The following is a 25,952-nucleotide window of genomic DNA, read 5'->3' as shown; positions in this document are numbered from 1 at the left end:
ACAGAAAGGCAGACAAATGAGTGAAACGGGATGTTAGGGTTCATACAACCAAATCACAGCAACACCCCAAGCTATTGCCCATCAGCTGAGCTGTGGTGGCTGCTGCTACCAGCCTGGTTGCACCCTCCTACTTTGCTGCAAAGGAAATAACACGACTTACAGGGCACACGTTCACTCGTCAGCAGCTGTAAGAACTGGAAGACACTTCTCTCTTTGCCACCACCCCTCAGATGAGAACGATAATAACGTAAACCACAGTAAATGATTGCACTGAGATGAAGGGAAGGCGCAGCTGAAGTCACAGCAAGAGGTAGTTTTAGCCGAAAGAGTGCACAGCTGGATGGCTTCAACAAACCACTCCAACTCTTTAAGGAGGCAAATGTCTCACAGACCTTAAGGAAAGATAGCTAAGGTAAGTCACCCCACCTCATGTTTCCTCTGGGACAGTTAGCTTGGCTGAGCTGACTTGCAAAGGGTTGTTAGATCACAGTTTGCTCTTGTGTGTGAGCTCTTAGAAAGGTGAAAGGCCCCAGATTCCTACTCAGACCCTAAAATCCTCTTCATGTACCAGAGCTGGGCTCAGGAGGGCACATGTCAGGACCTAAGATGCTATCTAACAGGGGGCAGTGGATCCTGAGGGTCCATGGACTACTTCTGAGACATCTGCAAACAGTAAGAAGGAAAATGAAATATCTTATTGGTGAGTGTATCTTACATTCACTGTCTGGGGTCTGCACTGCCTCTAGAATATTAGAAGCCTCTAATTTTAAAAAGTGTTGAGAATCATTGGCTGTTCAGTCAACCAAGTTTAAAAGATGGGATGGATGCTAAAGCCTGACTTATTCAGATTAGAAAAATACCTTTTTTTCTTAAAAAACCCCCAACAAAGTAGGTAATTAACCACCAAAATTTGCCAAGGGCTCTGATGGGTTCCCACATCCCTGCATGTATGCAGAAGACAAGGCTGGCTGTCAGCCTCACCCCCAGCTTCCATGCCAGAGCAGAGATCTCCTCCTGGGGAGCAGGGCAGACAGTCCTGGGACCTGCAGGATGTGTGAGATGGTCATCACAGCCCCTTCCAGTCTATCACTTATCTCCACATTGGTCTATCATCCAGCACTGCTGGGGAGGGCATACATGACTGGTTTCCTTCTGCTCTGGATGTTCTTCCAGCTTCTCCTCCAAGGACTCAAGAAGCTCCACAGACTGGTTTCCTTGCAGACCATCTTCAGAACGTGGTGGGGGCACAGCTGAGCTTTGCAGAGGATGATGTCCACAAATGAGCAACAGAAGAGCCTCACTGATTACCAGAGCGAAAGACGGAAAGTGAGACCCTTGTTCCAGCTGTGACACTGATTCATGCAGACACCTTGATTAGTCCCTTGTGCTCTATCTAACTTATTTTTTCTCTGTAGTGAGATAGGGTCAAAACTCACAGAATGGCAAGGGTTTGTCCAATCAATCTCTTGGAAATGTTATCCCTTTGCATCTATTATATTGATACATACGGAAACATAATTAAAAGTCACTGAACAGGCATTTACATACATTTCTGAGAGAAGTGTTTGTTCCACTTGAGTCTCTCTCTTTCCTTCTCTCCTCAGGCATTTTCTCTAAGGACCCCATCACTTTCTCAGATGGGTTTCCCAGGGGCTGGTACTCTGGTTCATAACCACGAGCAGATGGACCCTGCGGAGACAAAAGAAAGTCATTGTTTTTCTGAGGCAAAACATGATCCCCAACATACTGCTTTATCAACACTGCTGTTTATTCAACAGCATGTTCAGAGTTGATCGGTACAAGCCTGGAGATCCAGGTTGCTAAGACCTTTCTTGCACATCACTTGGGAAGTGCTGACAAGGATGGGCTGGGACAGACTGCAAGGGACCCCGAAGGGTCAGAGGGCTGGGTGTAGGCTCTGACACTCTTCTCTGGTAGCTCTCCAGTTGAAGCCCAGCCTAGACAGGCTGTTCCAGGTTAGCAGAGAGGGTATTTGCAATTGCTGAGCAGTGCTGGAGATCAGTAGCTCAAGAGTCAGAAGCCACCTCTGGAGACAAAGGAGAAATTACTCTTTCTGGCTTGAATTAACTGAACTAAATCCTTCTCCAGAGTACCTTCCATTTAATCATTTCCAAATGCATTTATTTTTGGTCTGACACTGTGAAACACCCAGGCTTGGATTTATTGGATGACTCTCAGCAGCTTTAGCTCCTTTCCCTAGTAATCCCATCTCCAGGTGCCTGGCTGAAGTCTCAATAGTGCAGCACTGTCTCTCCAGTCTTTTATGCCAGATTTAGGGAATCAGAGAGGAGCAATAGTGCTGTGATGAAAACAAAAGTGAGTCTAGTATTTTGACATGGAGGCTAGAGAAAGGGGCCAAAGTTTTGTCTGTTCTCATCTGCAGCCCAAAGGGTGCTCCTTGCTCCAGCGCTCCTTTCTTACCGGGGCTGGGCCCCGTCCCTGAAGTGTTTAACCCCAGGGTTACTTGTGAAAGTAAATCAAGGACAAGATGTACAATGTGATGTCATTTCTCACCCTGCCTGTTCACTCATCTCCATCTCTCTCATTGCTGAATGTCCTTTTAGAGGCCCCAATGCCTCCTGGGGCTCAGGGGTTACAGTCTGAGCAGTCCCTTGCTGCTCTGAGAAGAGCCTGTCTTGGCTGCTTTGCAGCTGGGTTCAAATCAGAGCATCTGGGCTCTGCCTCAGCTCTCTCCAAGCAGGGATCCTTGGGTTCATGGTGACAACCAGCACCACATGGACACCTGAACTGAGAGTGATGGCACCATCAGCCACGGGGGCACCATCAGCTGTGGGTTTCTTCTGCTCTGTCCCAGCCTAGCAAACCAGTGAGATGGGGGAAGAAGAATGAAGAAGCACAGCTGAAACTGAAGTCTACAACTGGGACACTACTCTTGAGCTTTGGCATGTTAGAAGTTGCCTCCCCACTCCCTGGCTTCAAATCAGCTGTAGTCAAGGACTTAAGGACCTCAGAGGCAGGAGATCAGCCTCTCCCCAGTCTGCCCTGCGTGAATTGGTCAAGCCATCTAAGCTTACTGCAACCTCCTGTTGAAGGTGATAGAGACAGTGATAACAGTTATGAAGCACCCTGACCCACAAGGATGAGCAAAACTCTGTTACTGTCATAACGCTGTGCTGATATCTGCAAAGCTGTGTCTCTTGGAGAATGTCTGCACATCTAGCACACAGTAAGGCCAAGTTTCCCTGACACTGTCCCTAATAAGCCCAACAGAGCCAGCTTTTGTGTCTTTATACTCCAAATCCAACCATTGCTTGTTCCAGGGGTTCCTTGAACATGTTCAGCTGGGGTCCCTTGAGACCTTTGGTGCAAACACACCTACTGATGTTTTTGCAGCTCTTGTACCCCTCCCCACCTCCTAGGCTCCTAAAATGCTATCATCCAGGCAGCAGTGATCAAGAAAAGCTATGTCTCACCTGAGATCACAGTAGGAGCCTGGAGCAGAGCAGGGATGAGCCTGCCTAACCCTGTCTAAGTGCCTGAGCAACTGGGCCATCACTGAAGCAACCACATATGATAAAAAAGTCTTCAGCAGCTGTCTCCAAGCACCCCCACAGCTCTCGTTCTCATTTCCTACCAATGACTAGGAAGGGTTTATGGACGGTGAGTCACTTCTTGGCTGCCATAAAGACAGAATGAGAAAAGCCTCACCTCACAAGCACTATTTCCTGGACTATCCCTTCAGGACTATCAATCAGGGCCATCTGTATGGGCAACTTAAGATCCATGACTACTACAGCAGCTATGAGACGTGGCTTGGATACAGCCCTCTGACTTTATTTCCAGAGGTGTGCTGTACCACATAAGAACTTGGGTACAGCATAGAGATTAAGCCTTAACATCACTAATGAATTCCGAATTCCCATAATTACAAACTATCTGTTACTTGCAATTGCAAAGAATGCATGCGACTAATTATCTCTAGTAATTAGCCTGGTTACTCAAGCAAATGAGCCCTGTGAGGTCACACTGTCTGCCAGTCCCTCTCTTGGGCAATCTTAATCCAATCTGACAGGACCTAGATATCAGCCTTCAAGTGAGAAGTTGCAGAGTGAGTTCAGCAGTGGTCTGGCATACAACCAGCACAAGTATGGCTTGAAAACAGCTGCAGCCTGTGCTGATTTTTGCTCAGTCAGTAATACAGAAGATGAGGAGGAGCTGGCATTGGGTGGAGGAGAAGGGAAGGCAGATATTAGCAGGAGACCTCACTGAAGCATGGACTGGCATTAGCTCTGCTGTTTGTTTTTACCTTAGTGAGTTGTCCTCCAGACACTGCCACCCCAAACTGAGCCTCCACAGCTAGACTTTGTGCTTCTTCACCGATCTCTACACTGGCCACAGAATCACGAGACGTATCAAACATATCCTGCAACAACAAAGAAAGCAGGTTGGTGTGGCTGTGACAAACTTGAGCTCCCAGGAATCACACGTGATGAGCTGGATCCTTTCAGGGTAGGTTATTTCTCCCTACTGCCCCCAGATATCTAGCATGCTCTGCCCCATTTGGTGGCCTTCCCCTCTCCCCAAAAGCAGCTGTATCTCACTAGGGCCATACATCTTAAGGCCAGGGTCAGCTCACCAGGTGTCTGCCTGCAGATGTTAAAGACTTCAGGATACACACAGTTTTCCCATCCTGGGCTTTGTTTTCAGCCCATTCTCAAGAGAATATCCCCTGGATCGAAGTTCATGTTTCAGATGTCTCAGATTTCTTCTCTAAAGAAAGAGTGCCTTGCAATCCCATTAGCTCAACCTATAGATCAAAGATCTTGGTGTGAGCCATTAGCATCCTCCAGCTCAAAACTGGTTATTACAGTGGCTGCAAGTCAGGCTTTTTAGCACAGATAAGCCTGTAGCCTTCAATGATTCATTTGCTTCGCTGTCTCCTCCTCCTCCTCTCTCCTTTCCCTTCAGGTCTGCCTGCCCTGTGAGGAAGACGAATACTCACGCTGTGGTCAGGGGCTTGCTTAGGCTCTTGCTTCCTCTTGGATGCCTTGCTTTTCCTGGAGCTGCCCAGCTGCTGGACCAGCCTTTCCAGTCCGTTCTGCAGGAGCGCGTTGGTGAGGTCCTTCAGCAGCGCCAGCTGCAACCAGGGGAGACCATTCAAGCAATGGCCCACAGCCACCCTCCCACTCATGAGATATGTAAGTGTGAGCACAGCCACTCTGAGACGAAGGCCGATGTGTTTCCAGTGCGACTTGCTGCTATCTCACAGGTCACTTGGTTAAGCGAGGCACCTTGACAGCCAACGGCTGGTTTAAATACAGGAGTCTACAGTTTAGGTGTCCATTGAAGGAAGACACTTTTTATAATGAATAGAGAGCTGATCAATGGTGTTTATGCTGTGATTTTCCCCATCCTGAATAAAAAAACCTACATTTGGTCAGATCAGTCAGACCCTAGCCTCCCTTGGCCAGGTCTCCAGTGCTTATAGAAACGAGCGGAGGGTAATGAGCCTCTGTAAGTGCCTACATGGTAGATACTAAAAGCCGAGATTCATTCAGAGTGAGAGCCTCACCAGCCCAGCATCACTGTATCACACAATGCTTATTCATTACTACTTTTGTTATGAGTTAAACAACAACCCAAACCGGCCTTCATGCTGAACACTGCTCGTATATGTAATGCAGCCAGTCCATGGTATGATGACTTTGCTCTGGACTCCACAGAGCTAGTTAGGCATTGCAATACCCTGGTGTTAGATGGGTGTCTAATAGCATGGGACATGCAAAGTTCGAGGTAGACATCCTATGGAGAGCACACCTTCACATATGAGGGCCCCCAGAGGCAAAAGTCTAGGCCACATACTGCAGCCAGAGCACCCAGAGGCCATGTGAATCTCTTCCTGGTAGCTGTGCAGACAGAGCGCTGAAGCAAGGTCTGTATGAGCCAACCCAACTGACAGCACCAAGCTCTGAATCCTGATTGCTAAGTCTCAATTTCACATGGGCCTCAAAGCCACTATCCACCCCGTAAAGTATCAGCAGCAAAGCTGTCCTAGAAGGATTTAAATATTTATGATAAGCTGCAAAAGAAATATAATAACGCTGCCCTCTCATGAGTGCTAGTGCTGGACTGGAGGAGCAAACATCTCCAGAAGGCCAGAAGGAATAGCTGGAAAAGCTTAATCATAGTCACCTTGTCAGAAGGGAGGTCAAAGCATTACCTACCTTGATACCATTTGCTTCAAAAAGTCTCTCCAGATCCTGCATGAAGAATGAAGCGTAAGAACATGAACTCAAGCACATGCCTTACAGAGCAGAGCAATGTCCCCCTCTGAGTCACAGCCTGACTCCACTGCCCTGGCAGTCCATGGAAATGCTGCTGTTGCCTCGGAAATGGATCAGGCATTCAACCCTGTGCTGGTCTGGATGTGAGCACCCAGATTAGCTCTTTCTAGAACAGTCTTCTCATTGGGATTTTTATTAGTATTATTCAGAGGCTTAGGGAGGGATTCATTTCACATCTAAATCTGAGCTGGTCAGCCATGGTTCCCATGTCAATGCAAGCACAGAAGATTTCCAGAGGATAATTTATCCCCCTTTGTTTTGAAAGGGATCCAGGATGACTAGTTCAGACTTAAATGCTGACCTCTTAGATACGTAACCAGGGTACCATCTCCCACTCATAACTGGGTAGCACCAAATGGCATTTCTCAAAGCAGCGAGCACGGCAATACTTCTCCTCCTCTCCCCTCCACCCTGGGAAGCTGGCACTGTGGGCTGCGGTACCTAAGTCCTTCCAGGACATCTAAAGTGATGGAAAAAACACCAAGGCCTTGGGCAGTGCCTGGAAAGGCGCAGGAAGGTGGAGCAGGGAGCAGAGGAATGACAGGCTCCTGGCTGCCCAGCCTGCCTAGAAAGCAGAACATCTGTCCGGGGTGGGCTCCCAGGTTGCCCAAAACAAGAACAATAGCATACAAATGTGGCTGATGACCCTGCCTGAGGGCACACGCAGGCTCAGCTCCAGAGGCCTCCCCTACGCCATCCGTGAGTCCCCTCTGCTGTCCCTACCCCTGGGCAGAAAGGAAGGTGGCTGCAACATTAATATGCTCTACAACTTTCATTTTATTTACCTTCATTTCCACTCCTTTGCCTGGTGGACCAGGATCTCCCTTCAAATAAACAAGAACAACTTGTTAATTAAGTCATTAGCCTGATGAACAGCAAGGAGAGGAGCTCTGAGGAGGGGTGATGTATAGGACCAGCAGGTAAGGTTCATGTGTCTGGCCCTTACTTTGCTACCACCTTGCTCTGTGACCCTGGACAAATCCCTGTTGGCCAAAGGGGGGGGGTGTTTAATCCTTCCCTGTGGAGTGGGCTTCTTTGGACCACCACTGGACACAGCCACTGGCTGCATTTCGTAGGGCAGGCCTGGACCAGAGCAACAGACATGAACATCATCAAAGCGGCATTTGGACCAGAGTTTGCACCCTCACCTTGGTCATGGGGATGTGATTTTTTCCCCCGAGTTAGGAAGGGCAGCCACGTTGCCAGCCTGAGTTATGTAATTCTGCAGTGAAAGGAGGGAGAGAGACCAGAATCCTGCTTTACTTGTGCAATACCTGTTGAAAAAAAATTCATCCAGCTCCTGGCTTATGATTTAGGATGTATGAATGCAACCACAGGGTGATCCATCAGGTAGCATCAACAACAGCTCTGGAGGCAATCCTCATGGCCACGGAGTGACTGGGAACATGCCAGGCACTTCGCTGAAGCACTGGAAAAGCCCTGATTATCAGGATGTCTGGGTTCTTGTTTAGTCTTCGCCATTCTCTGCTCTTCAGCCATGCACAAAGTGTAAAAAGCAAAGTTTTCACGCTTGGCCAAAGTTTCAGGGGGTGCTCTGTGTTTTCTAGCATGACTGAAAACTAGCATTCAGTGCCCTGCCTCAGTTTCCCTCATATGTTGAAAGGGTCCTGGGTAGCCCTCAAATGCCACTGTGCTGTCATCACCACAGACGCCATGCGGAGGTGGCAGCAAGACTGAAGACAGCCAGGGTGTTCCCAGTGTTGGTGCTCCTTTCAGGAGGTGGCCGCGGTCCCGGTGGCACTCCCCATTGCCACACGCAGTCTAGTTCAAACACCTCCAGTGTCAAAGGGCTCCTAACTGCATGTCCCATGGATGGGCTGTCTGTCTGTCCTCGTTCAGCACAGCACAGCTCCCCAGGCGAGTGATCCGAGGCAGCTGCGGTGTATGAAATGCCAGAAGAGCTACAATTGCTGCTGCTGGGAAGCTGAATTAGCAGCCAGGAAGTCCAGCAGCGAGGCAAGGAGCATCCAATGAGGCAAGAGGCTGAATTCCCTCTCTGACAGGCTTCATTTCACTGAAATCTGGTTTCTGCTCACAGATTCCGGTGGAATGAAGGGTGTCAGAAAGGCACCGATGGCAACGGCTGCCAACACATGATGTCCCCACGCTCCAGGCAGGAGAGTGTGAGATGCTCCAGGGCGAATGAGCCGCGTTACAAGGATGTGCTGGCTAACCTGGGTACACCTGAGGCACAGCCCGTTTGCATCACCTACACGAGTCCTAGCCTTTGCAGAGGGTGCTGCAGTGCACAGCAGCCAGACCTCTCATTTCAGTGGGGTTGTGGCCCTTGAGACCTTGAGACCACACACCCATGCTGTGCATGGGGCAGGGGTACACATAACCCTTCCCATCTCCCCCCTGCTCCCAGTAAATCCACATAAACTCTCCTTCACAGTGAAGAAGATGCTGGGCTGCTTGGGATTTGTTCTTTGCTTATTTTCCTACTGCCTTTTCCTTTTAGAAAGGTGTACGTCGGTCCCATAGGATAGCTGGTGAAACTCCGTGCTCAGAGCAATACAGATCTCAGCATTGGACCATTTGGGAGGTGGACGAACAAGACTGCATCCTGTTCTGGTCAGGAGATCAACCTGCACCTGCTGATGCAGCTTTCTGTAGCATTTTCCTCTCTGATAAGTGAAACAGTTGGCCCTGGCTCTGAAGATGTCTAGATAGGTGTGGTATCAGAAGCATTTTCTCCCTCTATCCCTTTCTGATGTGCTGTCTAGCTTGCAGGATGGGAGCAAAGGAAGAAAACATCCCCAGAGTTTTAGGAACTTATTCTCTCTAGCTCCTGAGCCTCATCTTTCTGCTTAAATGCTGTGCATCTACTTAACTGAGGTGCAGGACTAGCATCACTGTGACTGCAGGTTTATGAGCCCAAATCAGAAGCTCTCCTTTGAAAATCGGACCTTTGTGGGGTACGAGAGACATCAGATGGGTGCTCTTCCTCTCTGGCCAGCCCAGCACAATGGCACCAACACAAAGATGCCTCCACGCATTCAGGCACGTACCTTAGGGCCTGGAGGACCTCTTTCGCCTTTCAAGCCATCCTTCCCAGGATCTCCCTGTAAGTCAGCAGGAACACATTAGTTCAAGTTCTTCTTCCCCTCTAAAATTCTCAGGGGGGATGCTGGTTTCATGATGCATTATGGTGTTTCCCATGCACTGGCCCCAAGTTAACCTCCCTTTCCTGTCCACAGGGACCATCAGCCTTTTCTCTTAACTATCTCATTGATTCACGTAATTAAGTTAAACTTGGAGCAGCTCTGCTCTTCACTTGAAATTCGCTGCTTCTACTTTGGACCTAAAGAAGGGCTCATGTGTTTGAGAGCTTTTCTGGTTTTTCTTTTCCTCTAACACCTTCTCTGGGATAATAATTGGTATTACCTCGCTTCATAAACCAAACTTTGCCTCGATTTCCCTGCCATGACAGCTTGGCTGATGAAGCCACACCATTAAGCTAGTAAATTTTGGGACTGAATGCTTTGAGTGGGACATGGGGAGGGAACAGACCCCCAGTGATATTGTCTGCAGTTCTTGTTCTCTCACGGTCCACCATTTGCTTTGCCTGTGACCCAGGCTGGGCATCCCCTCACAAGTCCTGGGGGGAAATCAGAAAACCAAGCTCAGGTCTGCCTGCAAAGCACTTGCCTAGATATACAATGTCTGCATAAGCCCTTCCTCCCAATACAGCCAAATTTAGGCAGAAATTGATGCTGCGGCTGGTCTGCCTCCTCCTTGGCTGGCTCATTTCCTCCCTTGTCCCCTGCTGCAAGGTGCACAAAATTAATGGACAATTCACAAACTTTGTTAAACTCTGTGCAGGGTGGAGGGAGGGGAGGGTAATTAAATACATTCTTCATCTCATTGGGCTACTCTCCTTAACAAAATGATTACTCAGATTACTCCATGACTCCGCTTCTCTTCCTGCACTGGGTTGGATCCTGTGCTGGATGTGGCACTGTGGTTTACATGAAGCTGAAGATGAGTTTCTTTGCTGTTTACTTTGCTAAGCAGAGTGTAGTAAGGGGGTGTAGGAGGGGGCGAGGAGCTGCCTTGAGACTGATCACTACTTGTGTGTCTCTCAGACAGGATTTAGGCAGACTGGCATGTAGTCACCAGGGGTTGAGCAATATGTTCAGTGATCTTTTTCACAGTGCTGAAAAAAGATGGACTAAACCCTTCTCTGCTGTTTTCTATCACTGGCATTTCCATCTGTGCTGAATCCATCCTACTGTGATCCATCTGAGTGCTGGTGCTAGATAAAAGCTCCTCCAGATCTACCCACAAGCAGGGCTATTGCTATAATAAGGGAGCTATTGTAACAGCAATAGGCCTGCTGCTCTGGACAAATTCCCTGGAGTTATTTCAGCATCCAAATCATCTTATTCCCTTTCAGCAAAGCACTCAGGCTCACAGCAAACTGAAACGTCTGAATGGATCTCACTGATTTCTGAGCTGAAATGTTCACTCTGGTTTGCCCTGCAAAAACACAAAGCCTTGGAAGGAGAACTGAAGTTCACTTTGCCCCAGCATCATCAACAGCAATGCGTTGTGTCTGGAGGATCTTCGTTGCTGGAGGTGGGAATGGCAAGAATTTGCTTAAGGAACTTGGGAGCTTTGGGCTGAATTTGCAGACTTTGACTTATAAAAGCAATGAAGCTTAGGCAGCGGTATAAAGCTTGCTCAAAGCTTCTCAGGATAGCTTTAATTCTTTGTGCTACAAAATATACAACAAATGCAAAATAGGCACATATTCAGCTTCTACACAAAGCTTCTCCAGCAAGGAGGAAATCTTACCTTGTCACCTTTCAGGATGATGGTGTTCTCCAGAGAAGACAACTGCAAAAACAGAAGAAAAGTAGCTCACAAAATGGAGGACAGTGTCTTTGATATAAGCTCCCACCTCTATGTTCCTTTTATCTCACTTAGCCTTTAGCCATGGGCACAGAGCAAGCTGCTTTCTCTCAAATTAGCCAGCAATTTGAACTGCTATGTTTGGACCCAAAGCAACAGGGAGACGGTGCGGCGTTTTGCTCTCACTGCTCAGAGATGCAAGCTGGCTGTGGCGTTGGTGTCTGGATCTACATTTCCAACCATGTCTGCAACATTTGGCCCACCCTCTCAAAAGGACCTGGGGTCATACAGACAGTGCTTCCCAGCTGCTCAGGACATTGCTTGTGTCCCTCTCTACCATGGGCATTAAGGCATTAGCAGGATATTTTAGCAGCCAGTGAGGTAACTGCATGAGTGAGAATAAGCTGTCTGAACCCAAAGGAGACTTGGCTGGGTGATGGCTGATGGGATCCAGAGAAGGATCTTGGCATATCCTGAAGCAAAAATGCTCCTCCCAGCTTTGAAGGGAACAGAAGGCATTTGGTATTCCCGCATGACGCTCCCAAATATGCCAGAATGTTCATAGTGCAAAATAGATGAGAGACGAGTGAACAGGGGCACCAGTAGATAACAACAACTGAATAAGGGGTTGGGACAACAAAATGATGTGGGTTCCAAAGAGCATGTGGCAGGATGTATGCCAAAGTATCTGTCTGCACATTAATGTACTGAAACACCTTCCTGATCTCCTAGATGACCTTTCAAGATCTCTTACAGCCGTACTTTCTACGATCGTTGGTTTCTCTCTTAATCTTACTCATCTTGATGTTAGGCCTCTTGTCCAAAGGAAAACTCACTGCAAAGGCACAGGAAAGTCCTGAGCATGAGTCATCCCACCTGTCTAAGCTCCTTTCCTAAGAGACATCCATTCCTCTGCCATAGCTACAGAAGAAGCTTGGATGACCTGATTAGACAACAGTTAGTGGTTAAAGTTATCAGATAGGTACGTATTTATGTTTTACTCCCTTCTGTGTCACAGATTTCTTGCATCACCAGTAACAAGTCATTTGGGATGAGATTAATTTGACCACACATGTATATATCCATAGAGGTGCTGGTTGCATTGCTGTGCACCTTCGGTAAAGCTAGGAGGGGAACACATGCCACAGTGCTCTACACATACTGTTGCAAGCAGTAAGTTCTGGCAATGTCTCCTCAGTGGTACCCAGGACTCACGATACATCTAGATGTATCCTTTCCCCAAACAAATATGTCAGTCAACAAAAGTGTATGCCTTACTCACAATGCTTCCAGGAGTCCCAGGCAGCCCAGGCTTACCCTATGAAGATACAACACCCCCGTAAAAAAGTGAGTGGTGAAATTCAGCATTTTCAGCCCCAAAACAGACTCACTCTCATGCAAGGTTATAAATGGGAATGTTCAAACCTACAGATTCACCCTTGTCTCCTTTCTCTCCAGTGATTCCCTAGGAGGTGGAAAGAGAGGCAAGATGAGAACAAGTCTTGGCAGGGGAGTGGGTCTCAGCAGTTTCCCCTCTTCTTGCCAGCTCAGCATCCTATGGACTAACAAGCCCTTCTTCAAGCAGCTGAACTAACGAAATCTGGACTTCAACATCTTTCCTATGAATGAGTTCCTTGATATTTAATAAGGGGTGAGATTATTAGCCTCTTTCTCAGTGGGTGGACTCATAAGGGAGTCATTCTCCCATACTCAGCAGTTCAATTTCACAAAGTTTGTAGAAATGCCATGTCTTTGAGACCTCTATCCCTCTGACAAATGTAGTTGATGTTAGCCAGTGTTTTCCAAAGCTATTAGGGGTAGTTCAGACAGACATAGTGTAAATGCATCATTTCACTTCCTTCTTCACCAGGCTGAGAAAGCATAAGCATTTCTGTTTCAGCAGTGTGGGGCTGGGGAAGTTTTGCACACTCAGAAACCCCCAATGCACAGTCCTGCCATTTAACTTGTGCTTTAGTAGTCAAACAGGAAGGGAGAATTACTTCTACTCCTTCCTTTGGAGAGGAGACCCCCCTCGCTAACAGAGAGGACAGAGCTTTCTGTGCCTTGCAAACTGTAAAGGGGAAGAAATAAGAGCTTTTCTTTGACTGGCATTGCACTATCCCATGTTCTCCCTCTCTTAACTCTTCCTTTAGTGATCGCCTTACATCCTTTCCAGGTTGTCCTGTATCTCCTTTTATCCCCTGCTCTCCAGGCCGTCCTGGGAGTCCTAGTGGACCCTACAAAAATCATTCAGAGAAGCAATAAGAAATGGAGTGAGTCCAGGAGCTCAAAAAAGTACGCCAAGCAGGAAAATCTCTACCCCCATCCCTGATTTTTCATCAAAGAAAGAAATATTTGCACATGGAAATTTCTAAGTGTGGAAATCCTGCTGGGCTGAGAGCCCTGGAGAAGGAAGTCTTCTACTTTGCACAAAACAGTGGGTGGATGGGTAGTGGCAGTGCAGTCTACCCCTGCTGCCCCGCCACTAGCCTGGGAGTCCGCTTCACACCTCAGGTGGAAGGGGCATCTTCAGAGAAAAGTAATCTCCCGGCCTATCCAGCCTCCTGAGTCTCCTGAGTCCGAGGCCAGGAATCTCCGTGGGGGAAGGTGGCATTGCACTGCAGATGCTTGCCCTCATGGCCTGGACTGACACCAAAATCATCGTGCAAGTTACTCCACCCCTTTTAAATCCTCTGCAAAATGAAGGCACGGAATCGTAGTAGTGCCTGAATGGTGAGACAATTAATAACACCTATGGAGAAGAATTATTACCCTGATTCCCCTCTCTCCTGGCTCTCCAGGGATACCAGCTTCTCCCTAAAAGAGAGGAGTAGAAGCTTTTAAAGGCCTGCTTCAGTCAGGTTGAAAGTTCATTGATGATATTAATTCTACTGCACTTACATCTGGAGGAGCCAGTTTAAAGGGAGGGAACCAAGTTCACTTACTATTCCAGTTGCTCTGAAGCAGGCACAATCTCCTCTTTGGCAGAGCTTAATGCTTGGGAGGTCAGTACGAAGGGAGGCTTACAATCACCTGAGATGTCTTAAATTAGAGATGCTGGCTTAGAGCAGCCCCAGAGCTGAAGTAAATGGGGCAGAAGGTATAGGCTGACGAAAGTATTCATATTTACGAGGGAAATGGGACTACGTTGTTTCCACTGAACCCCAGTGTGATCTGTGGCAATCTGTTTTCAGTATCTGCCGCCCTTCTGCAGAGCTTAAAGAACTATCTCCCAAGAAGAGTAGGGCTTGGTTCTTTCTTGGCCTTTCTTTTTCAGTCTTTTGCTTTGGAAGGTGAAACCAAAGGCAAAATTAAGAAAAGAAAAGCCATGAGCAAGATGAATATGGTTCTTCATGGTCTTTTCTAACTCAAGGACAAGGCTACAAGGAATAAAATGAGCTGGAGTCAGCTTCGAAACAAAGCCACACACTGCTTAACTAACCTGCGCAATGTCTTTCTTGCTCAGGATTTTGAGGTTGTGAAAAGTTTTTGTAGGCTGACTAAACAGTTTTCAGAAGAAAAATCTACCAAGAGCTATCAAACTCAAAAGACATCACCTCTCACACAGGATGTCCCTGACACCTCTCTGAATGCAGGAAGACTATTCCAAAGCAGAACCACTATGTTTGCCTCGCTCTTATATTGTTCCCAGGACTTCCAGGGAAGTGGGTCACTGTTGGAGGTGAGGCATTGGCCTGGAAAGACCTTCAGTCTAACCCGGTTCAGCCCTTCTCCTATGCTGTTGTAACCAGAGCTCCAGCTGCAAGTGAGGATGGTGTGTTTGCTACCTATATGACTGTGGAAAGCATGGACTCTCCATTTGATTACCTTGGTCCCAGAAGTGCCTTTCTGCCCCGGTTCTCCCTAGAACACAATGCAAAAGCGATAGATTACATTTCCACCTGTTGCCAGTTTTGTTATCCTAATTTCCTACTCAGGTTAAAAGCTCTTGGCCTGATTCTGATGGGTGCCAGCCTCAATCACCGCTGACTCCAGTCAGTGGTATTAGGCAGAAGTGTCTCAGGACCAGAATCAGAGCTGTTTCTTTTTTTAAGCCTTCTCTTAGTGATCCCTTTCCACCTGATGTTCAGGAAAATCTAATTGTAAGTACAGTAATGAATAAACTCCTGGGTGTTCAACAGCAACAACTCAGCCCTTTGAAATGATGAAAAGTCTTTGCTGACTGTGGTTAAGAAGCCAGTTACAAAGTCCTTGTGAAGGGTTAATAGGGCACCATCAAACCATAAAAATAAAAAAAGAAGAGCAAGCCCTTCAGGGCTGGTGTGACCGCACAAGTGTGTTAGTTCCCTGCATGTCAGACAGATGTGACCCCATGACAAAAAGGCACGATGCCGAACAATGAGGAGAAGTTCTGCGTCCAGCCAGTGCAACACAAACACCATGGTGCTACACATTTGTTCCACCCTGGCCAAGGGTAAAGAGACTCCGCACCAAAACACGGCCTAAAGCATGCCCTAATTATAGTCATCGATGGATCTACCTTCTCATTTGCTAGAAAAGAACAGAAAGAGCAAATGGGAAGGTAGATCCTTAAATGAACAAGCCAGCATGCCTCGTTAGGGATAGTTTGTCAGGACCTGTGTTGCTGACCACTGTCATTCTGCAACCTGACCCTTCCCCAACCAGGCCTGCGTAAGATGCATGTTTTTGACCAGTCCCATCTTGACACTTGTTCCTAGTCGCTATTGCAGGGGCATAACCTAGGGTCGTTAGCTGGGTACACAGTGCTGCTGTGGTTCAGCATGGCCATCTTACTGGATTCTTAGTTTCTACTTACATCTTTACCTCTTAGTCCAGTCTCGCCTGGTTTCCCAGGTAATCCTCGTTTGCCTTTCTCTCCCTTCAGACCTATTTCCCCCTAAAAAAACCAAGACAATATTTACTTTCTTCTTCTGTATTTCACAGCCCCCATATTTTAGACTACATGCAGTATGTCCTCAATGAAGGGACAGATTCAGACAGCATGTCAGGCCACATGGCCATGTCATTGCTTCCACAGTCCTGGCTGTACCTTGGGCTCAGAGCATCTACCCTGTGTGAGGCAGAGCTGTGCTCAGGGTATCTGCTTGGTGGACTAGGTTGAAAAGCATCTAGCTTCATTCAAATGTAGTCTGTCCCGACTCCATGAAGAGCCTTAGTGGCACTGCAGGGCACACTGTTGTGAGAGTCTCTGCCTCCAGGGAGCTTTGCAGCTCAAGTGAGATGGCCTCTTAGTGGAGACCCTGTGCATGGGTCGGGTCTCAAGAAGTCAGTGTTGACAGGCTCAGTTCCCACTTCATGGTTCAGGTCCTATTCCTGGGTTAAATCATTTGAGCTCTAACAGACAGGTACCTACACATCTTCTTTGCTTGGAGTTTGTACAAGAGACCTTCCTCATCACTCAGCCACCACACCATGCTGTCTCCCAACCCAAAATACCTCTTACTGCCTTCTGTCTTGGATGCATTCCCATTTCTCTCTTTTCACATCTAATCCCTTCTTGCCCATGAAGCAGACCTAGACTAAATATTCAGTTCACTGGGCCACATTTTATGGCTGTAACATTTCCCAAATCCATGTGCCCCTTCAGCCAAGTCTGGGGAGCAGCACTGCTTGAGAAATGTATGCAGTGAGGCAGAGTCTTTGAATGAACAACACATTGAGGATGTTTTCCATGTCTCTCTTTGACCACTTCAGAAACATTTGCTAGGAGGAATCCTAGAAGCCAGAGTTTGCAAAATTTTCTAAGGCATCTTTTCTTGCGTCTTTTCATTTTCTATACCTCACAATGATTGAGGTGGGAACAGGCACTCTCTAGGCTTCTGTGCACCAGCCTGACAGTTCAAGCCTAAATAGTCTCTACTGACTCCTCAGAGTTAAACAAAAGCACAAAGTGAAGAGGCAGCTTTAGCTTTTGGTCTGACTGTGTGCAGGACACTGTGCATCACACAGAGACTCCAGCAAAGCAGAATCCCTTCAGACGTTTCAGCTTTTGAACTTTCCCTGTATTTTAACACTAGGCTTATGGCAAAGAAAACTCTCTTTTACACTGCAAAACACTCGTTGACTTGGGGTGACACAAACATCAGTTGTGACATTGCTTTGCACACTGCAATCACTGCATATGCTCACCTTTTGACCAGGTTTGCCAGACAAACCTACGTTTCCCTGCAGAAATACAGACCATTAGTCGCATGGCAAGAACAATACAGGTAGAATCATTTCAGCTGAGGGTTCTCTGTCCTATCTAAAGGGTGTAAACATCAGACTCAGTGCTGCAAAGCTGCTCTTTGGTTGCGTGTATTAGAAACCAAAACACTGTAGTATGGTGCAGAGAAGGGGAAAACATATGGTGTCCTAAGAGAAGAAGGGCTACCGTAAGCGTATACTGTCTAGATGCATCTGTCTCCCCCTTGGCCTCCCCATTTTTGAAATCACTAATAGTTTGATGATTAAGTTTGACAGAGGGGTGGGGATCTCAAAGATGTCATGTTGTGCAAGATTTTTCTGGATTAAAGTGAAAGACACTATTAGTATTTGCACAGAAAGGAACACCAAACATTAGCTCAACTCTTATTAGACATCAGTGAACTCACATGAGAGCCACCAGAAGCTTGCACCTTCTTAGAAACTAAAGTCAAGAAGGTAAAGGTCCAGTTCACCTTCAAGCCACAAAACCATTGGAAATGGGGCTTCCTTGGCTCTGCTGTTCACAGAATTACCAGTTGAGCTTTGACCTGCTGTGCTTTCTTCCAGATTCACAAGGGATCCGCTCTCTGCATTACGGAGTAGTCCCTTCTTAGCCCTTAGACAGATTTTGGCTCTGAGCCTCCCGATTTGCCTCCTTTGCTCTCCCCTTTCCATACCCAGCATGTTGCCACACTCACCCTGTCACCTGGGTCTCCCTTCAGCCCAGGTTGCCCAGGAATGCCGAAACCTGGACTTCCCTGGGAAAATCAATGACAATGCATGTCTCAGTGTAACACCTGGGGATCTTTTCCTCTCTGCACTCCTAAGTATGACAGAGATAAAGCTAGAGCTAAACCCCATGTTGCTGCCATCTGCCAGGTGGTTCTTATGGCCTCCACAAACCCCATTTCCCCATGTCCTTCTCCCCTTCTAACCACACTCCTTACCACCTCTCAGAGATGCCCTGTCAGCCCCTTTCCCTCCTGGCAGCCCTCTTCTTACAGCTGCTACCGCAGTCTGCTCAGCTCAACACCCACATCAACAGCAAGATGGCAGCCCCTGGGATGGGAGCTCTGGGGATATTTGCCCCCATCTGGTTTCCGGCTCCCTCCCAAGAGCAGCACCCAAGAGAGCTGCTGTCTAACACCAACCTGGCCACACCTTCATCTGAGAGAGTTTTTCCCACCAGATTTGTCAGCAGCCTTCAGGAACAGGTAATTCTGGGTTTGGCATCCAGCATTGAGGATATGAGAGGGACCAGAGGCTAACAGGAAGGGTCTTTGCTCTTTTGGGCCACAATCCATGAAAGAGTCTTCTTGTGGAGAGCCAACTTTCACTTGAACACTATCTGGCAAACCCAGCAAGTGGCTAGATTTGCCTCATCCCAAAGATCACAGAGTGAGAGGACAGATCAGAGGGAGGAACCAAGGGGCCCGTATTCCCCCATTAGTGGGACCTGGCAAAACATCATCTGCCAGCCCTGTGAGGGGGAGTGATTGTGTGACCACACAACTGCACTGCAGCAGCTCTACCAGACTTTTCTTGGTTGTTTTTTGCTCTGAGCCTACAAGGGCGCTTGCAGATTTTGGAAGCAATTCTTCCATTGCCTTGCACAAGCTGCGGTGGCATGACCCTGCTCCACTTGTTAACTCACTCTGGAAGCCTGTCATATGCCATGCTCTTGGTTACTGCCTCGCTAGTGATCTCCACCCCACCACCACTTTGCAGACCTTCAACAGCTAGCCTGCTTCCCATCCATGGTATAACTGATGTGAGTTAGTTGCCAACGGTGTGTTTTGTACTGAGCAAGATGCATGGGGGGATATAGTGTCTTCCCAGAGTAGCTTCAAAGCTCAAGACATAAATCTCCATGTCTAAAGCTAGAAGAAAAGCAAAGAGCAGATCCTAGGCATTTTTGTCATCCACAGATAGTCGGGTAAGATGAGCATTAGCACCTCAGCACCTCTCACTGACTTCCCTTCAAGAAGCCTTTGACTTCTCCATGTGACCACAAGTCTCCACTTGGGTTACTGCATGTGGATGCTCCTTGATAACATGGCTTAGGAATGAATTCAGTCTACCTCAGAGCTTCCTTGGTGGATATGAACAAAAATAACCTTCTACCCATAAAGGATGTGCTGAGAAAAGCAAGTGCATTACCTTCTCTCCTTTGTCTCCTTGTATTCCTTTGTTTCCTTGTGGTCCCTGGGCCCCAGTTGGTCCAGTCTCTCCCTGTGAATAAAGACATCCCCAAAGCCAATAATAACACGCAGAAAGGCCAAGCCCTGTTCATGTAGCTCTCTAGATCTGCATTTTGCATTTTCAATCCATTCTGAAAACTGTTCCCTTGAGAAATTGCCCCATCCATCCATCCTGAAATTTATAATGAAACTTTTCTCTGCAATACCTGGGCTTCTGCCACATAAAATCCATCATAGTAGTTACACCCTTTCCAGCTATGGAACTGGTATACACTACTGTAAAGTGCTGTGTGCGTATTTACAGAAGCGCAAGCATGATGAAATTCAGGTCCCAGGCCACTACTTAAATGCAGCCAGCCTAAAAGAAGAGACAAGTTTCTGATAATCGATATTAAGCAGTCTGGAGAATCAGACCAATAAAGGGAGGTGGCTCTCACAGGAGTCTGCTCACCCCAGCCCCATTCCCACTGTTCCCCAGGACAGAACGGTTGAAGGCACTGGCCGTGCTGGTAAGTTGCATGAGGGAAGGTGCAAGTCACGAGTGGACCCTCGTCTGGTTAGGAGTGACTGTAGAAAATTACAGGAGTAAATGAACTGCAAATATCCGAGCCCAGAGAAAAGGATGTAAGTCATTGTTTCTAAGGAGTGGGGGAGGTATGAAGCACTGTGGGGTATTCCTGAATGCCAATAGTTAAAAGAGCAGAAGTCAAAAAGCTAAGGGAATTACACTTGTGGTAAGTATTTCTTTTTAGGAAAAGGGAAATCTTTTATTCCTCTGCAGTCTAGCAATGAGTTATCAAGAATAAAAAATTAAGATATTCTAGGCCAGGTAGCACCACAAGTGAACTGCATCAATCATGCTATAAAGATGTTCAATACGAACAGCGTAGCCAGGGAACAGCTCTGTCTCAGAGATATCCCTGATCTAAGAAAACTCAATTTCCTCTAGCAAAGTGAGTCAGATGTTGTGGCAGGGGCCCAGGGAAGTGGGGAAATCTCCATCCATGGAGTTACTCATAAGGCGACTGCACAAAGCCCTGAACAACCTGATTCAGCTTTGAAGTTGGCCCAGTTTTGAGCAGAGAGTTTGACACCAGAAGTCCCTTCCAACCTCAGGTATTGTTTGACTTTAAGTCAATTCCTCACTTGGCTTGAAAATTGCTTCTATGAGTGGGCTGGATCTATGCTTCAGTTATCTCTAGCTTCTAAAACTAGCATCTGGAAACCCCAAATTTCTCTATTGACTGGGATTAGAAAGAGAAGGACAGGAACAAAATATGCATCTATCTTGTGTTTACTTTAACATTTGGGAATGGGGAGAAGTGGTGACGTGTGTGTGTGCAATTTTCCTGTTAATAAAAGCAAAATAAATACCAGCAGGGCAGGATTATTGCTGCTTTTCCAATCTGTCTTCCCTTCAATCTGTCATTAGGGTTATATGACTCAGGTGGTGAAACATTGTCCAGCCCTGACTTCTGCAAAGATCTCATTTAAGTTTCAAGCAGTGCTAATTAATGGACTTACCCTGACACCTTTTTTGCCTGGAGGTCCCAAAACCTGAGGATAAAAAGAAATCACAGAAGTGCTCTCTTATTTGGGAAAATGATCTCCCTTCCAAAGGAGGATTCATATCACCTTGTTCTAAAGGAAGATAATCTCAACCTTGTTATGGAATAGGAAACCCATCACCCGCACTGGATCATAAAATGCCAGAAAGAGCTACAAGACAAACCATAAACCCAGCGGAGTCTGTGAAATCCCACCAATTTCAATAGGTGTTTGCTCCAGGGATGGGGCTGGAAGATCACTTCCATGCAAGGGGCAATTGGCAGATGGCTGCTCTGGCCTTGCCTATCACAAACCAAGGACTGAACTCCTGACAGCAACAAGTCTTAATGAGTGCACTAGCACTCTGCAGAGCAGCCCTGAGCTGGATTTAGGGACAACAGAGCTGTGTTCCTACCTTATGTTTCCAACACAAATCTGCCACTGTTCCTAGGAAAGAAACCTGGGATGCCCCTGCTCATTCAAGCACCCCCCAGGACACAGTGATCTTTAGTGGTGGTGGGTCTCAGCACTTAACGCAGCCTCCAACTGCTCCCACTGCCCTTGCAGCAGATGTGGTGCACGCAGAGGTGGCCACCTCTGAGGTTCCTCCCTAAAGCTGTTCTATCATTTTGACAGCCAAGAAGAGGGGACTGTAGGTGCCCTGTTTACAGATGAGAATGGGGCAAATAAATCTTACCAGCAGTGACTCTTCAGCAGGGACCAGAGCAGCCCCATTATGAATGGGGAGCCCAAGCAGGGGATCAGGCCTGGAGTATAGAGGACCATAGGGCTTCAGTGAGGGGAAGGCTTTAGCCTCGTGTTTCCTGCACAGCAGTGAAGCTCCTTTGAGGATCCAGTGAGAAACTGCGGTGCAGGGCTGGGAATACATCAAGTGGAGCAAGGGAACAGAGGACATGGTTGGAGGGTCAGGGTAAAGGTCCCTTAGTTCAATAGGACACATCCCTGCAGTTCAGTAGGACACATCTCTCTTGGTCCTTGGCCTACTAGTACTGTAATGCTGCATGGTTATAGCACAAGCTAAGTGTACCTTGCTGTCCCCTACTCTCTGTATGGGGAGGGTGACAGAAGGGCTGTAATCTGCTCATAATTACCCCCATCGCTGGAGCACCTGGAAATCCTGGGTTCCCCTGCAAGACAAGAGGAAATAAAATGAACAATCCGGGGCAACGATAAATTTCAGCTCTTTGCTCTTCTCCATCCATTCCCTAAACCAGCTGAAAACTCAACTCGGAAGCACAAGAGCGAAACAGACAGGAGATGCTGAGCAGTTGGGGTAAAAGTATTGCTTTGTCTTGTTTGACTGAGATCATCTGAAACCATCTGGGAGAATAAAACTTGCAGATTCCCCCTTTCCAGTTTGATTGATGGGACTTGCAAACTAACTGCTTGTTGTTTCGTGGTGAAGGAGGAAATCTCATGCGACTCCCTGCTGGCTTCTTCTCTGCAAAACCCCCCACAAACATACTCAGCTGTGCTTGCGGGAACTGCGCACGGCACAAGCCGGGGAAGCGCAGAGGTAAAACCCAGTGGTCACACAGAGGCTCTGATTCTGCCCTGTCGGGACACTTGCACCCAAACTGGTGGCACACATTGTTCTCTTACTGTTTGACTTACTTGGTCTCCCTTCTGCCCTGGAGGTCCTGGGAGTCCCTGTAAGACACCAAAAGAGAATTTCTACAAGACTGAAAACAGATCCAGCACTTTTCGTCTGTGCTATGTCCCTGCTGTAATGAAAGGCTCCCAGCTAGAGGTAAGGAGAAAGGAAACTCTTCAGCCCAATTTTTTGCTGACTGTGAGACAGCCCTGTGAGCCTACTATGAGTGGTCTTGGGTGAGAGACAGAAGTCCCCGTGTCTAGATAGAGATCTCTAGCACGTCTCTGTAGCCTGGCTGCCATCTGCCAGGAGACTAAGTGCAGAGTGGGAAGCCCTCATCTCAGGCTAAGCTATGAGAGACAGGCCAGAGAGGATGCAAAAGCACATTGATGAGAGTGAAGTCCAACCCCTCTGGCAGTGGTGGACCCTCGGGCTGAGCCTACAAGTTTCCTTGTGTCTTCTGGCAACAGCCAAGCAGTATGTGGCAACATGCCTTGCTGTTCTCCTACCCAGAGTGGGGACTCGATGGCTCCTTCCACCACGTGCAGGGGAACTCTGCAGGCCGCTTGCAAAATAACTTGCAGTAACACCTTGAAGCCCCTTCAACTCCCCTCTCCTTGCTCCCCTTGCAAGCAAGAGAAGATGCGGAGACAGCTAGGAGATGCATGGGAGCTACCAGATCAGGTCAGTGCTTCATTTAGTCTAGCACCTGGACTCTCCCCAGAGCTGGGAGCTGCAAACACACATACCTAGCATGCTTACAGGGCCCAAGGTACCTATTAGAACACATAAATTCAAGGTAACAAGGACTGATCCAACAGTGCCAGACCCTGGACATCCTTCCACCACCAACTTTGAGGTAGGCAGAGTATCCAAACTAGCTGCTGGGAGTGCTTGGCTTAGGGTCCACACTCCATACTTAGGGCCCATACTCCTTTCCTATCAAATAGTATAAGAGCAATATCAGATAGGATCTGATATCCTGGGCAGCAGGCAGTGTGCGTCACTCTCTTGAACCTGGCCAGCTGAGCAGGGGGATCAGGATACAGCCCATGTACCCATCCCATGCCATGTTCCTGAGAGACACTCTGACTTAAGGAAGACAGACAGCCTAATTCCCATTTTTCACCACCATTATTATTTTTAGGAAAAAAATGCCACAGTCTCTTTTGATCTTTGAGGTTATAATCAAATGGATGTGCAGAAGGAAGTGCAGCTGGGGGAGCCATAAAACCAGCAAACTTGACGTACAGCTCAATAAAAGCAACCAGTGCACAGTATCGCCTGGCAAAGCGTATTCAAGGTTTGTTTGTCCTGTCACGTTTGCTAGTCGTAGACTGTTCAGGGGATTTACTGTCAACCAAAGGTCTACCCCATGCACAGAAGCTCCTTTAGCAAAAGTGAGTTCTTGAACGCTGTGGTTTCATGGGGTGCAGCTGCCGGGGACTCTGTAACAACGTGACCCGTTTAGACCTGCTCAGACTGGGGAAGCCTTTGGCATGAGCTCGGGGGGGGACTCAAACTCCATCCCTCTTGCTCTCCAGCCAGACACCTTAACTGCTCTGCCCTCGCGCCTGAGGAGCAGAGCCAGGCCCACCTTCTCTCCTGCTCTGCGCTCCCGTGCTGGCCGTTCTCACCTTTTCCCCTTTAACACCAGCTTGCCCTTTGTTACCCTGGAAAACAGAAGATGCTTTAATTAAGACCTGAAGGCAGGCATGCCCCACACTCTGCACAAGAAGGGTCCCTTCATGGGAGAGTACGAGGGAAGGAGGAAAGCAAATAAATAAATAAGCAGATAGTTATGCACGTATTATATATAGTATTTAGTATATAGTATATTTATAGTGCATGCATCTGTATGCTGTATAATACATATTAACGTATATATCTCTATAGAGTATCTATAATACATTAGAATATTTTGTATAAACATATTATTATATATTTCATATATAATATACAATATGAAAACACATGTATCTTACAATATGTAGTTACATATTATATAATTATTTTGTAATTATTTAATCTGTAATATACATAATTTTATTTACATATTTATGTATATATTTTTATATATAGGTGCATGCACATCTATAAGTGTGTGTGTGTATATATGTACACATACATACATCTACATACACATATGGACTGTCCTGAGCTTGATCAGAATGTTCCTTTTGAGGAAGCTTGAGATGTCAAGATGGGACAGTCTTTTGGAAAAGGCTTAAGAGTTTACGGCATAGATAATGCACAGGTCAGGGGGTGAGGGCTGGGTCCTGGCTAAGCTCAGAGGTTGAACATAACCAAGAGGAACAAGGTGAGATACAGGTCCAGAACCCAATTACTCTGTGTGCATGTGCCTGTGTCTATATTTACAGGTTTTTTTGGTTATTATTTTTTTAGGTCCTCCTGATTTGATTCAGTTAGAGCCATACTCTTGGGTCAATTGGTCCTCCTTCCCTGGGTGGTCCTGGCTCACCCTAAATGAGAGAGAGCAGCTGTGATCGCCTCATGCATCCTGTGAAGTCATCTCGGAAAGCGTTCCTTACCAACATCAGCACCTACCTCGACAGTGAGCAGCCTGCCAGGCTTCAGTCTTTCTCAAAAAGAGTCCGTGAAATACCACAAACCCACATTCATGTGCACTGAACCAGGACTGGACACCTCAGGGAGGTCTTTGCTCTTGCAAGGAGCAAGACATTAGCAGCAAATTGGCTGTTATTACTGGCAAAGACCTTACGGATTTGAAATCCTGTTCTCTTTTGTGAAATAAAACAGTACCACTGCAAAGGGAAGCAAAACATTTTGTTTCAGGCTGAATGAAATGTTTCCTTGGATATTCCTTTTTCTGTCATTTTCTACCTCTCCTGGAAGTATGAAAATAGTTTATTTTTGGGTCAATATAGATACTTTTTAAGATTAGCAGAACTGGAATAAATCAAACTTATCCAGATACATTTGGCCTTCAATGGTAATTCAGAGAGTATATCCTGAGTTATCTGGAGAAGGGGCGTGCAGAGAGCCATACAACCCAGTCCTAAGCTGTTGCTCCTCTCAAAGCCAAACCCAGGACCGTGCTGAGATGGCTCATGTATCCCCTAAATCAGTGCCAGGCACTACCTTCGCTTGGCTCCCAGGCCTTGAGGGGCCATGCACACAGCGTGGACTGGGCGGAGGGCATTAGGGGAAATT

At 47.2% G+C, this 25,952-nt stretch overlaps 1 protein-coding gene across 1 annotated transcript in view; it reads right to left on the bottom strand.

The window, feature by feature from the left end:
* The window catches only part of LOC106488103 (collagen alpha-1(VII) chain-like), a 141,256-nt gene that overhangs the window by 57,013 nt on the left and 58,291 nt on the right, over positions 1 to 25,952 (bottom strand). Inside the window, exons 38-58 of the mRNA XM_067317553.1 lie at positions 24,395 to 24,430; positions 22,778 to 22,813; positions 22,255 to 22,290; positions 21,119 to 21,151; positions 19,554 to 19,625; positions 18,092 to 18,151; positions 17,337 to 17,372; positions 16,003 to 16,083; positions 15,033 to 15,068; positions 13,977 to 14,021; positions 13,370 to 13,441; positions 12,634 to 12,669; positions 12,487 to 12,522; positions 11,148 to 11,189; positions 9,359 to 9,412; positions 7,112 to 7,150; positions 6,207 to 6,242; positions 4,985 to 5,119; positions 4,289 to 4,405; positions 1,545 to 1,689; positions 1,138 to 1,250 (exon numbers count right to left, since the gene is read on the bottom strand). Of these exons, the coding sequence (XP_067173654.1) occupies positions 1,138 to 1,250; positions 1,545 to 1,689; positions 4,289 to 4,405; positions 4,985 to 5,119; positions 6,207 to 6,242; positions 7,112 to 7,150; positions 9,359 to 9,412; positions 11,148 to 11,189; positions 12,487 to 12,522; positions 12,634 to 12,669; positions 13,370 to 13,441; positions 13,977 to 14,021; positions 15,033 to 15,068; positions 16,003 to 16,083; positions 17,337 to 17,372; positions 18,092 to 18,151; positions 19,554 to 19,625; positions 21,119 to 21,151; positions 22,255 to 22,290; positions 22,778 to 22,813; positions 24,395 to 24,430 (1,296 nt within the window). The remainder of the gene's footprint in view (positions 1 to 1,137; positions 1,251 to 1,544; positions 1,690 to 4,288; positions 4,406 to 4,984; positions 5,120 to 6,206; positions 6,243 to 7,111; positions 7,151 to 9,358; positions 9,413 to 11,147; positions 11,190 to 12,486; positions 12,523 to 12,633; positions 12,670 to 13,369; positions 13,442 to 13,976; positions 14,022 to 15,032; positions 15,069 to 16,002; positions 16,084 to 17,336; positions 17,373 to 18,091; positions 18,152 to 19,553; positions 19,626 to 21,118; positions 21,152 to 22,254; positions 22,291 to 22,777; positions 22,814 to 24,394; positions 24,431 to 25,952) is intronic.

This window comes from Apteryx mantelli, chromosome 1, assembly GCF_036417845.1.
Source record: "Apteryx mantelli isolate bAptMan1 chromosome 1, bAptMan1.hap1, whole genome shotgun sequence".
Classification (NCBI taxonomy): domain Eukaryota; kingdom Metazoa; phylum Chordata; class Aves; order Apterygiformes; family Apterygidae; genus Apteryx; species Apteryx mantelli.
Note: the sequence above shows the minus strand (reverse complement) of the source record. Positions and strands in the feature narration are given on the sequence as shown.